General features: G+C 45.9%; 1 protein-coding gene across 3 annotated transcripts in view; it reads right to left on the bottom strand.

Moving 5' to 3' along the window:
- Nucleotides 1–13,017, bottom strand: part of CDC123 (cell division cycle 123) — a 51,002-nt gene that overhangs the window by 13,535 nt on the left and 24,450 nt on the right. For 2 of the 3 annotated variants that reach the window (XM_082240156.1, XM_082240157.1), the window contains one exon: nt 4,977–5,105. The exons of the other annotated variant lie outside the window; for it this stretch is intronic. In XM_082240156.1, the coding sequence (XP_082096282.1) occupies nt 4,977–5,105 (129 nt within the window). The remainder of the gene's footprint in view (nt 1–4,976; nt 5,106–13,017) is intronic. 3 annotated transcript variants of the gene reach the window in all.

The following is a 13,017-nucleotide window of genomic DNA, read 5'->3' as shown; positions in this document are numbered from 1 at the left end:
GAGATCTGTTCAAAAAAATTGGAGATATGAAAGGAACATTTCGTACAAAGATTACCATAATAAAGGACAAAAGTGGTAAGGACCTAACAGAAGCAGAAGACATCAAGAAGAGGTGGCAAGAATACACGGAGGAATTATACCAGAAAGATATGGATGTCTCGTACACCCCAAGTAGTGTGGTTGCTGACCTTGAGCCAGACATCCTGGAGAGTGAAGTCAAATGGGCCTTAGAAAGCACTGCAAATAACAAGGCCAGTGGAAGTGATGATATTCCAGCTGAACTATTTAAAATTTTAAAAGATGATGCTGTTAAGGTGCTACACTCAATATGCCAGCAAATTTGGAAAACTCAGCAATGGTCAGAGGATTGGACAAGATCAATATCCAACATCTTTATCAACGACTTGGATGATGGACTCAAGGGCATCCTGATCAAATTTGCAGATGACACCAAACTGGGAGGGGTGGCTAACACCCCAGAGGACAGGATCACACTTCAAAACGACCTTGACAGATTAGAGAACTAGGCCAAAACAAACAAGATGAACTTTAACAGGGAGAAATGTAAAGTATTGCACTTGGGCAAAAAAAATGAGAGGCACAAATACAAGATGGGTGACCCCTGGCTTGAGAGCAGTACATGTGAAAAGGATCTAGGAGTCTTGGTTGACCACAAACTTGACATGAGCCAACAGTGTGACGCGGCAGCTAAAAAAGCCAATGCAATTCTGGGCTGCATCAATAGAAGTATAGCATCTAGATCAAGGGAAGTAATAGTGCCACTGTATTCTGCTCTGGTCAGACCTCACCTGGAGTACTGTGTCCAGTTCTGGGCACCACAATTCAAGAATCATAGAATCATAGAATCATAGAGTTGGAAGAGACCACAAGGGCCATCGAGTCCAACCCCCTGCCAAGCAGGAAACACCATCAGAGCACTCCTGACATATGGTTGTCAAGCCTCTGCTTAAAGACCTCCAAAGTAGGAGACTCCACCACACTCCTTGGCAGCAAATTCCACTGTCGAACAGCTCTTACTGTCAGGAAGTTCTTCCTAATGTTTAGGTGGAATCTTCTTTCTTGTAGTTTGGATCCATTGCTCCGTGTCCGCTTCTCCGGAGCAGCAGAAAACAACCTTTCTCCCTCCTCTATGTGACATCCTTTTATATATTTGAACATGGCTATCATATCACCCCTTAACCTCCTCTTCTCCAGGCTAAACATGCCCAGCTCCCTTAGCCGTTCCTCATAAGGCATCGTTTCCAGGCCTTTGACCATTTTGGTTGCCCTCCTCTGGACACGTTCCAGTTTGTCAGTGTCCTTCTTGAATTGTGGTGCCCAGAACTGGACACAGTACTCCAGGTGTGGTCTGACCAGAGCAGAATACAGTGGCACTATTACTTCCCTTGATCTAGATGCTATACTCCTATTGATGCAGCCCAGAATTGCATTGGCTTTTTTAGCTGCCGCGTCACACTGTTGGCTCATGTCAAGTTTGTGGTCAACCAAGACTCCTAGAACCTTTTCACATGTACTGCTCTCAAGCCAGGTGTCACCCATCTTGTATTTGTGCCTCTCATTTTTTTTGCCCAAGTGCAATACTTTACATTTCTCCCTGTTAAAATTCATCTTGTTTATTTTTGCCCAGTTCTCTAATCTGTCAAGGTCGTTTTGAAGTGTGATCCTGTCCTCTGGGGTGTTAGCCACCCCTCCCAGTTTGGTGTCATCTGCAAATTTGATCAGGATGCCCTTGAGTCCATCATCCAAGTCATTGATAAAGATGTTGAATAAGACCGGGCCCAAGACAGAACCCTGTGGCACCCCACTAGTCACTCTTCTCCAGGATGAAGAGGAACCATTGATGAGCACCCTTTGGGTTCGGTCAGTCAGCCAGTTACAAATCCACTGAGTGGTAGCATAGTCAAGACCGCATTTTACCAGCTTCTTTACAAGAATATCATGGGGCACCTTGTCAAATGCCTTGCTGAAATCAAGGTAGGCTACATCCACTGCGTTCCCTTCATCTACCAGGCTTGTAATTCTGTCAAAAAACGAGATCAGGTTAGTCTGACATGACTTATTTTTCAGAAATCCATGCTGACTATTGGTGATCACAGCATTCCTTTCTAGGTGCTCACAGACTGTTTGCTTAATGATCTGCTCCAGAATCTTCCCTGCTATTGATGTCAGACTGACTGGGCGGTAATTATTTGGGTCCTCTCTTTTCCCCTTTTTGAAAATAGGGACAACATTTGCCCTCCTCCAGTCTACCGGGACTTCGCCTGTTCTCCAGGAATTCTCAAAGATGACTGCCAGTGGTTCTGAGATCACATCTGCCAGTTCTTTTAATACTCTTGGATGCAGTTCATCTGGCCCTGGAGACTTGAATACATCTAAACTAGCCAAATATTCTTGTACTATCTCCTTAGTTATTCTGGGCTGTGTTTCCTTTGCTGAATCATTTGCTCCAAATTCTTCAGGTCGGGCATTGTTTTCTTTATCTGAGAAGACTGAGGCAAAGAAGGCATTGAGTAGTTCAGCCCTTTCTGTGTCCCCTGTTTGCATTTCACCATCTTCTCCTCTGAGTGACCCCACAGTTTCTTTGTTCTTCCTTTTGCTACGAACATACCCATAAAAGCCTTTTTTGTTGCTTTTAACCTCTCTAGCAAGCCTGAGTTCATTCTGTGCTTTAGCTTTTCTGACTTTGTGTCTACATGTGCTGGCTATTTGTTTGAATTCCTCTTTGGTGGTTTCCCCCCTTTTCCATTTTTTGTACACATCCTTTTTTAATCTTAATTCAGTTAAAAGTTCTTTAGATAGCCACCCTGGCTTCTTTAGGCACCTTCCATGTTTCCGTCTCATTGGTATTGCCTGACGTTGTGCTTTTAGTATCTCCCTCTTAACAAACTCCCAGCCATCATGAACTCCCTTTCCTTTTAGTATTGTTGTCCATGGGATCTCACCCAGCACTTCCCTAAGTTTTATGAAGTCGGCTTTCTTAAAGTCAAGAAATTGAGTCCTAGTATGCTTGACTGCTCCTTTCCGCTGTATAGTAAACTTCAGAAGAGCATGATCACTCGCGCCTAATGATCCTTCCACTTCTACCCCACTAACCAGGTCATCAACATTGGTTAGGACCAGATCTAAAATCTAAGAAGGACACTGACAAACTGGAACGTGTCCAGAGGAGGGCAACCAAAATGGTCAAAGGCCTGGAAACGATGCCTTATGAGGAACGGCTAAGGGAGCTGGGCATGTTTAGCCTGGAGAAGAGGAGGTTAAGGGGTGATATGATGGCCATGTTCAAATATATAAAAGGATGTCACATAGAGGAGGGAGAAAGGTTGTTTTCTGCTGCTCCAGAGAAGCGGACACGGAGCAATGGATCCAAACTACAAGAAAGAAGATTCCACCTAAACATTAGGAAGAACTTCCTGACAGTAAGAGCTGTTTGACAGTGGAATTTGCTGCCAAGGAGTGTGGTGGAGTCTCCTACTTTGGAGGTCTTTAAGCAGAGGCTTGACAACCATATGTCAGGAGTGCTCTGATGGTGTTTCCTGCTTGGCAGGGGGTTGGACTCGATGGCCCTTGTGGTCTCTTCCAACTCTATGATTCTATGATTCTATGAAACTATGGCAAGTTCTTAAAGAAATGGGAGTGCCTGATCACTTCATCTGTCTCCTGAGAAATCTATGTGGGACAATAAGCTACAGTTAGAACTGGATATGGAACAACTGATTGGTTCAAAATTTGGAAAGGAGTACAACAAGGCTATATATTGTCTCCCTGCTTATTTAACTTGTATGCAGAATTCATCATGCGAAAGGCTGGACTAGATGAATCCCTAGCCGGAATTAACATTGCCAGAAGAAATATCAACAACCTCAGATATGCAGATGACACAACCTTGATGGCAGAAAGTGAGGAGGAATTAAAAAAACTTTTAATGAGGGTAAAAGAGGAGAGCACAAAATATGGTCTGAAGCTCAACATAAAAAAAAACAAGATCATGGCCACTGGGCCCATCATCTCCTGGCAAATAGAAGGGGAAGAAATGGAGGCAGTGAGAGATTTTACTTTCTTGGGCTCCATGATCACTGCAGATGGTGACAGCAGCCACGAAATTAAAAGACACCTGCTTCTTGGGAGAAAAGCAATGACAAACCTAGGCAGCATCTTAAAAAGCAGATATATCACCTTGCTGACAAAGGTCCGTAGAGTTAAAGCTATGGTTTTCCCAGTGGTGATGTATGGAAGTGAGAGATGGACCATAAAGAAGGCTAATTGCCGAAGAATTGATGCTTTTGAATTATGGTGCTGGAGGAGACTCTTGAGTGTCCCATGCAAGAAGATCTATCCATTCTTAAGGAAATCAGCCCTGAGTGCTCACTGGAAGGACAGATCCTGAAGCTGAGACTCCAAGACTTTGGCCACCTCGTGAGATGAAAAGACTCCCTGGAAAAGAACCTGATGTTGGGAGAGATGGAGGGCACAAGGAGAAGGGGACAACAGAGGACGAGATGGTTGGACAGTGTTCTCAAAGCTACCAGCATGAGTTTGACCAAACTACGGGAGGCAGTGGAAGACAGGAGTGCCTGGTGTGCTCTGGTCCAGGGGGTCATGAAGAGGCGGACACGACTAAACAACTAAACAACAACAACAGTCCCATCAGCGCATACACCTGGAACTGGTAATGCAGCAAGATGGCCCTGCCAGAGGATGCTTGCGGATAGATGAATCACTTTGAAAAGCAAACCTATGAGCAGAAAACAGACTCTGCCCAGTAGCACTTATTATCTCTGCAGTTCAAAATCAATGGAAAGTCCATGTATTCATTTAAACAAGACACAATATCTTCCACAGATGTATGAACACAGCATAATGAATCCTTGCATCCAGGTACATATACAGAAGCCAGGAAGACCTGCTTAATTATATTTCCAGTCACATTCCATGTGTTCCCCCCCATCTGTTACCTGTTCCATGGCTCCACCTTCACTCTCGTCATCTTTCAAACCATTTCCAGACCTCAGCTCTTCCCACATAAATAGTAGAGAATCTGTTACCTCGCCAAATGGATTAAAATCAATTAACCACACTCTACCCTGCAGAAGAAAAATGGCAGAAGCAAAACATAAATCTATTTATATAGGACAACATAAAGAAAGCCTTTTAAATGGAATGTTGACCCACATGCTTTCGCTAATTTTCATGTGGGGTTCAGTTCATTAACACAATGGCTATCTGATCTGGTGGGGTGGAAGCAAGGCTGGTTAAGGAGTTCAGGAAACCACACATTAACAATTAAAACATATGTGGAGGTTGACTTAAGGAGGATTGACCTATTGGTGTCTATGAGCCATGACAGCTAAATAGCATCTGGATAGCAGGTGCTAATACCAAACAATGAGGGGTGGCTGCTACCTGTGAGCCAGGCTTATTAAGAGAACTTCCACAGGGATGCCTTCCAAACGTTGTGGACTTCAACTCCTATCATGACTGACCATTTAGCATGCTGGCAGAGGCGAATGGGAGCTGCAGGCCACAAAATCCTGAGGGCACTACCCTGGCTGCCCCTGTTCTTAAAGTATCTGACTGGACGCTGCTGGAGTCAGAATATTGTGGCTTCAGCCTGATGTAGCAAGACAATTCTTGCCTATATCACAAAACGGCAAGCCACTGTCTTTTGCAGTCTTTCCATGCATGCATGTACTAGACGTGAAAGGGTGCTGTCACTTAAATAAATCAGGCAAAGTCCACATTTTGGATCCCTGTTGTACTGGTAAAACAAGATAAAGCTAACCCACAAACTGAAACTAACACGAGGACAAATAAAAGAGGATGCCTTCACCCCCGTGTGGCTCTCCTTTATTACATACACAGCCCAACAAGACAACAACCCACCAGACAGCCATACAGATTGACATGGCTACCTTGACACAACAGCTCCTCCTGCCCCTCACACATGCAAACAAATCTCACTGCAGTCAGCTGAAAGCAAGCAATCACAGGCCCCAACCTCTCTTACGCCAATGAAAACAAATACATGAATAGAAAGAAAGCCTACCCATGTGATGCTGACACAAAAACCTCACACTTTCACCATGCAGACTACTGCCTGCTTCTCCCGCCGCTCTCTCCCCCCTTGCCTTATACTGTATACAACATTAAAGTCTCACATCAAACATAACTGATCAATAGAAAGGACTTTATGATATGAAAGCAGAGACAATGTTCGTACTATTGTAACCCAAGAAAATCCTTAATAAAAACAATTTAAAGAAAAGATAAAACCAATTTGGTCACAAAAAGAATCAGCGGCTAGGAAATTTTGACCCTTTGGTGTGATAGGTCTCCGTCTTCAGCTTGATGAAGTGCAAAGTGTTAAAACAGCTGTATGCAGTTTGCCCGTCTAAACCATTTTAGAGGCTTTGGCAGGAAGATTTCTACATCATTTAGAACGTGGGTAGGCAGGCCACTCTTCCCAGTGTTCATGACTATGCCAAAGTTTTGCCAGCACACATCATTTAAACTTATCTCTGCTGCCACAACAGATTTCTTCCTTTTAAATGAAAACTGGGATGCTCAGGATTCTAAGGGGCGGAAGCCACACAAAATAGCATCAGTCCGTCCACAGTTATGACCCATCTGACTCAGGCAGATGGAAGCTCCAGTATCAAAGATCACTTACAGAGATGTTGAATGGACAAGGAAGTTCTACAGTTCCAACCACAATGTTTCTCCAATTCCTATCCGTACCTTCCTTTGGAACATTCCTTTGGTGGCCTTGAACGATTGCCAATACTTCAGAACAAACAAACAAGGTTCAGCAAGATTGCCCAGATGAGAGTGCTGAACAGCCCAGACTCACTGGAACAACTCTGGGGTTGAGGCAAATGTCAAAAATGCTTTTAAATGTTTTAAAATAGTTTTTAATTTGTGGCATTTTAAATTACAGTTTTATGGTCTGGTTTTTGCTATGTTGGGGGTGAATTAAACGATTAGTTGGGGCTGGGGATTAGTTTAATTTTCAGTATAACTGTGAATTGTGCTTTGTTTTGGTTTTTTTTAAATTAGTTTCTATCGTTTTATATAGTTTGTATTTGGTCCCTGGAAAAGACCCTGATGTTGGGAAGGAAGGATAACAACAGGAAGATTTAAAGAAGGAACTATTGGAAACTCAAGGCAGTAGAAACATATGATTAGAACCCCACTGAACTTGAAGCATGGGAAGCCCCCCCCCCAATTATAATTTGGCAGAATAATTGGACTATACGATATGTATTTGTATAATTTGGAATTTTTAATGTGATTTGATTGGATTGTTAAAATGGAAATTTTAATAAAAATTATTTTTTTAAAAAAAGAAGGAAAAGACCCTGATGTTGGGAAAGATTGAGGGCACAAGGAGAAGGGGACGAGGACCAGATGGTTGGACAGTGTTCTTGAAGGTACGAACATGAGTTTGACCAAACTGCGGGAGGCAGTGGAAGACAGGAAGGCCTGGCATGCTCTGGTCCAGGGGATCACGAAGAGTCAGACATGATTAAGCAAAATCAACAAATTTGGTTCTTGAAGGGAGAGGGTCAGGGCTGCCTGGAATTGGGCCCCAGCCAACAGAATGACTGGGGCAGGTTCCATGTGGGGTGGGATGCACTGGGACACCTGATCTCAGTGATCACGAATAAGAGGAGTTACGCCAGGACCAGACCATGTCATTACCGAGGAGGCAGGTTTAGTCGTTATTGGAGGACTATCCCTGCCTCCGGGTCTGGTCTTCACCAGAAGGATATTGGAATCAGCAAGGGAGACCCACATGACCTGAAGGTGCTGCTGTGCAATGCTAGGTCAATGATTCACAAGACCACTGCCATCCATGACTTTATCGGGGATGGAGGACTTGACATGACATGTGTAACAGAGACTTGGTTGGATGAAGCAGATGGGCCTGTTCTTGCCGCTGCATGTCCACCAGGTTTCTCTTCTGCACAGGTCATGTGGGCGGGGAGGGGGGGGTTGCAGTGATTTTTAGGAAGTCATTAGCTTACACCAGGCATCCTATTGGGAAGACCCAGTTTTCTTAGTGCATGTTCTGGAAGTTGGGCAATAGGGACAGTACAGGATTCCTTTTGGTGTACTAACCTCCCTGCTGCACCAAGGATTCCCTGGCCAAGCTGCTTCAGGTCATGGCAGATGTTCTCCTGGAGGGCGAGGGTGGGAGAGTGCTAGAGTCCTGTCTAGTCAAGTTGCATGGGATAAATTCCAATCTGTTACCTCCGAGGATGTGGACAGGCTGCTTGGACGAGTGAAACCAACCACCTGTCTCCTTGATCCTTGCCCATCCTGGCTCATAAAAGCAAGCTGGGAAGTACTGGGTGATGGACTCTGTGGGGTGCTGAATGCATCCCTCTGTGAGGGAGCCTTCCCAGACCCACTGAAAGAGGGGGGGTTGGGCTGAAAGTTCATCAGTATGCGGATGATACCCAGCTCAAGCTCTCATTTAAATTGGAACCAGTGAAGGCTCTGAAGGTCCTGAGTGAGTGTCTCGAGGTGGTTGGAGAATAGATGGCGGCTAACAGATTGAGATTGAATCCTGACAAGACAGAAGTCCTGTTTTCGGGGGATGGGGCGGGCAGGTGTGGGGGACTCCCTGGTCCTCAATGGGGTAACTGTGCCCTTGAAGGACCAGGTGCACAGCCCAGGAGTCATTTTGGACTCACAGCTGTCAATGGAGGCACACGTCAATTTTGTGTCTACCAGCTCTGTCCGGAACGCAGGCTGAGACCTTACGTGCCCACAGACTGTCTTGCCAGAGTGGTGCATGCTCTAGTTATCTCCTGCTTGGACTACTGCAATGTGCTCTACGTGGGGCCACCTTTGAAGGTGACCCAGAAACTACCACTAATCCAGAATGCTGCAGCTAGACTGGTAACTGGGAGTGGCCACCGAGACCATATAACACCGGTCCTGAAAACCAACATTGGCTCCCAGTACGTTTCCGAGCACAATTCAAAGTGTTGGTGCTGACCTTTAAGACCCTAAATGGCCTTGGCCCAGTATACCTGAAGGGGTGTCTCCACCCCCATCCTTCAGCCCGGACATTGAGATCCAGCTCTGAGGGTCTTCTGGAGGTTCCCTCCCTGCGAGAAGTGAGGTTACAGAGAACCAGGCAGAGGGCCTTCTTGGTAGTGGCGCCCACCCTGTGGAACGCCCTCCCATCAGATGTCAAGGAAATAAACAACTATCTGACTTTTAGAAACAGATAGGTAGCCGTGTTGGTCTGCCATAGTCAAAATAAAAAAATTCCTTCCAGTAGCACCTTAAAGACCAACTAAGTTAGTTCTTGGTATGAGCTTTCGTGTGCATGCACACTTCTTCAGATACACATCTGTATCTGAAGAAGTGTGCATGCACACGAAAGCTCATACCAAAAACTAACTTAGTTGGTCTTTAAGGTGCTACTGGAAGGAATTTTTTTATTTTGACTTTTAGAAGACATCTGAAGGCAACCCTGTTTAGGGAAGTTTTTAATGTTTGATGTTTTATTGTGTTTTTTTATTTTCTGTTGGGAGCCGCCCAGAGTGGCTGAGGAAGATAAATTATATTTTTATTTTTATCATCATCATCTAGCAATATAAGCCACCAAACACCTTTGCTCTGCAGCAGCAGACTCAGAAGATAATGCTGCTCAATTGCAGGTTTCCACAACCCAGTAATGAATACAGAAAGTACAAGTAAATATGATCGCTCCAATAAATTCTAGGCAGCTAAGCACATTTTTCTGTCTATTTTTGACATCACAATGTTGTTAATAGCCACACTTTTTTGACTACTATTCAAGATTATTCCTGATAGAGGAAAACCTTCCACTAGAGATTCATTTATATAGCCACTTTTAAAGTTTAATAATCAATCTGCACAAACATCTTTTTTCAAACATTCACATAGCTGAAATGCTTCTCCAAAAGCTCCATTGTGCCCACAGAGCCCCGTTTGCCATGCCAAGGTTCACTGCAGACATTTATAGCCCAAACCTAAATATAGTTGCTTGTAAATCCACTAATCTTGGTGGAACAGGCTCAGAGGTAGATCAGCCATCGGCTGCTCTGAGGAAAGCTGCCATGGCTTTCCACAAAAAAGGGGTTGGTTAAAGGTGCTGAAAGTGGTTTCACCATCAATCCCTCTTGCCAGGGAGCTTCGAGCAATATAGCTCTGTGAGGGGAATAGGGCTCTCCTAATAACTCTTAGCACCCATAAGAAACTACAGTTCCCAAGATTCTTTTGGGGAAGCCATGACTGTTAAAGTGGCACAATACAGCTTTCAATATATGTGGCCAGAACTGCATATACACTTGACCCATTTGATTCTGTTTAAAAAGTGACGGGCATTAACTGCCACCGTGCATTGGTTCAAACCTGCATGTTTCTCTGTTTTTGATACTTCTTTCAATCGTTTTATCAATTGGTACTTCAACAAAATTAAATTAGAAATTCATGGAGAAGAAGGCCTTGCTTGTGGCTTCTCATAGACCTCTGGCTGGTGAGTGTGAGAACAGGATTCTGGAGCGCATGGGCCTTTGGCTGGATCCAGCAAGGAGCCTTCTTAACTAATGAAGAACAACTGGGGTGTTTTATGAACAATTCTCAAGACACTTCCGTTTCAAGACGCCCCCAAACACTGTTCCCTTACCACCCACCCAGAAAAGCTGTAAAGAGAAAGGAGAAGATGAAAACTGGAGGGAGGGAGGGAAAAGGAGTATACAATGTACTTGACCAGGCATCTTCAAACTACGGACTGCGGGCCGGGTCTGGCCCACCAGGCTCGTTATTCCCGCTTGGTCAGTCCCCATGCACTGAGCTAAATCGGCATGGTGTTTCCTTGAGAAGAAGCCGTGGCGCCTCGCCACAAAGGGACTGACTTCCGCAATGCTGCTGCGGCTTCACATTGGCAGCAGGAAACTCCTGCAGCCAATCCAAAGCCACGGACGCCTCTGGACAGGGGGCGACGCTGCCATCATCACAAGAACCCAGCCGGCGAAGCCGCGCCAAGCAGCAAATATGGCTCCCCAGCGTAAGGAATTTCTCCTTGATCCAGCATGTCTCCAAAAAGGCTCTCCTGGTAACGCACAAGCAGATAAGGGTGACTTATTTGGAAGATGCTGGATTTTCAGTCCCCTCCTTTTCCTTTCCTTTCCGCACCAGGATTCTTGGGGGAGGAGGAGAAGGATAAAGTCTGGGGAAACTGCACTGAGCTCAAGCCATCTGCAAAGTGGGTCTCATCTGACACGGATCAGCAGTCAGGCTGGGAAGATGGGCGGGCGCAGGGGTGGGTGCTGTGCAGCGCCAGCAAGAGACTGAGCTCTCGGGGAGCTGAAATGGACACGATCCCATTCTGTTTCACCTCCGGCTGCCTTATAGACCTCCCCACCCACTAACACCTAATTGTCCAGCCTGCTTGTGGACGCTGCGAAGGGGGCCAGGCGGGGGCGGAAAGCAACAAGCAGAGGGAAGGGGTCAGTAGACTTGCTCAGTGAGGAGTGGGCCCAACTCCAATTGCCTTGCTGCCTTGCCTGGGGCCCCCAATCGCCAGAAAAGCAGGTCAGGAAGCGTGTGTGTGTGTGTGTGTGTGTGAGGTGGGGGAGATTCAAGGGAGAACAGGCAGGGCGGGGGAATCCTTTTGCAGTCAGCTGCATTCCCATGCTATAGGACAGGTGGCCATGCCCTGGAAAGGAAGTGAGGGGGAGGCGTGTGCAGGCAAGGCAGTGATGGTCAGATCCAGCCCATCCAAGGAGGTGCTGCCCTCTCCGCAAGCTCGCCTTGTTCCTCCGCACATGCCAATGGTGCAAATATATTCTGCATGGGAAAGAATGCTGTCTTCGCCGACTGCGCCTTCCAGAGGAGGGGTGGCCCTGAATTGCCCCCCCCAGTGAGTCATGAGGATGGGCGACACGCAGACAGGCTGCACCATGAGGATCGGGGCTAGGGAAAAGTGCGCGGGCAGGCTAGCGCATGGGGATTTGGGGTTGGAGGACAGGCGTGCAAGCTGGGGGTGGTGGGTGGGGGTTAGGGAGACGTGTACCAGCTGGGTTGTGGGGATGGGGGCATGTAAGGCCTGCATGTAGACTGGGCCATGGGGGTGAGGGAGATCCATGTGCAGGCTGGGTTGTAGGGACGAGGATTAGCGATATTGACCATCTCATTAGCCAAAAGCAGGCCCATACTTCCCACTGAAATACTTATAGTTTATGTTGATTAAAATCGTTCTTCATTTTAAATATTGTATTGTTTTTCCTGTTTTTTGTGTGCACTCCAAATAAAATATGTGCAGTGTTATTTTTTTCAAATTATAGTCCAGCCTCCAACAGTGTCTGAGGGACCGTGAACCGGCCCCGTTTAAAAAGTTTGGGGACCCCTGTACTGGACAAACACAGAGACACAAACAGAAACAAGCACGCACACACTTTAGAACAGGCACAGGCAAACTCGGCCCTCCAGTTGTTTTGGTACTACAACTCCCATCATCCCTGACCACTGGTCCTGTCAGCTAGGGATGATGGGAGTTGTAGTCCCAAAATATCTGGAGGGCCGAGTTTGCCTGTGCCTGCTTTAGAGAGCCAGGCTTACCAGAACATTTATCTAGCTCAGCATCCTGTTTCCCTCCAGTAGCCAACCAGATTTTCGCAGGAAGCACAAACATGACATGAGGACCAGAGGTCTCTCCTGCTGCTACCCCCTGCAGAGCAATGATGCCCAGATCAGGGAAGCGGCTCAGCGATCATGACTAGTAGCCATTAATAGTCTGGAGATGCAGTTGACAATATTTTATTTTTTAAAAGGCCCCCAAAGCCATACCATGTGTTTTGCACATTAGGCTGTTTCATATATCATGCTTATCCTTTTATTTTGCCATTTGATCCAGTAAGGTCCTAACCTACTTCTCAAAACACTTAATTACTGGGCAGCTTCCAGCATTGTGAAACCGCAAGTATGACCCTCAGAAGACAGGCTCTCTGAGCA

The sequence above is a fragment of the Podarcis vaucheri genome, assembly GCF_965113315.1.
Source record: "Podarcis vaucheri genome assembly, chromosome: 10".
NCBI classification, from domain to species: domain Eukaryota; kingdom Metazoa; phylum Chordata; class Lepidosauria; order Squamata; family Lacertidae; genus Podarcis; species Podarcis vaucheri.
Note: the sequence above shows the minus strand (reverse complement) of the source record. Positions and strands in the feature narration are given on the sequence as shown.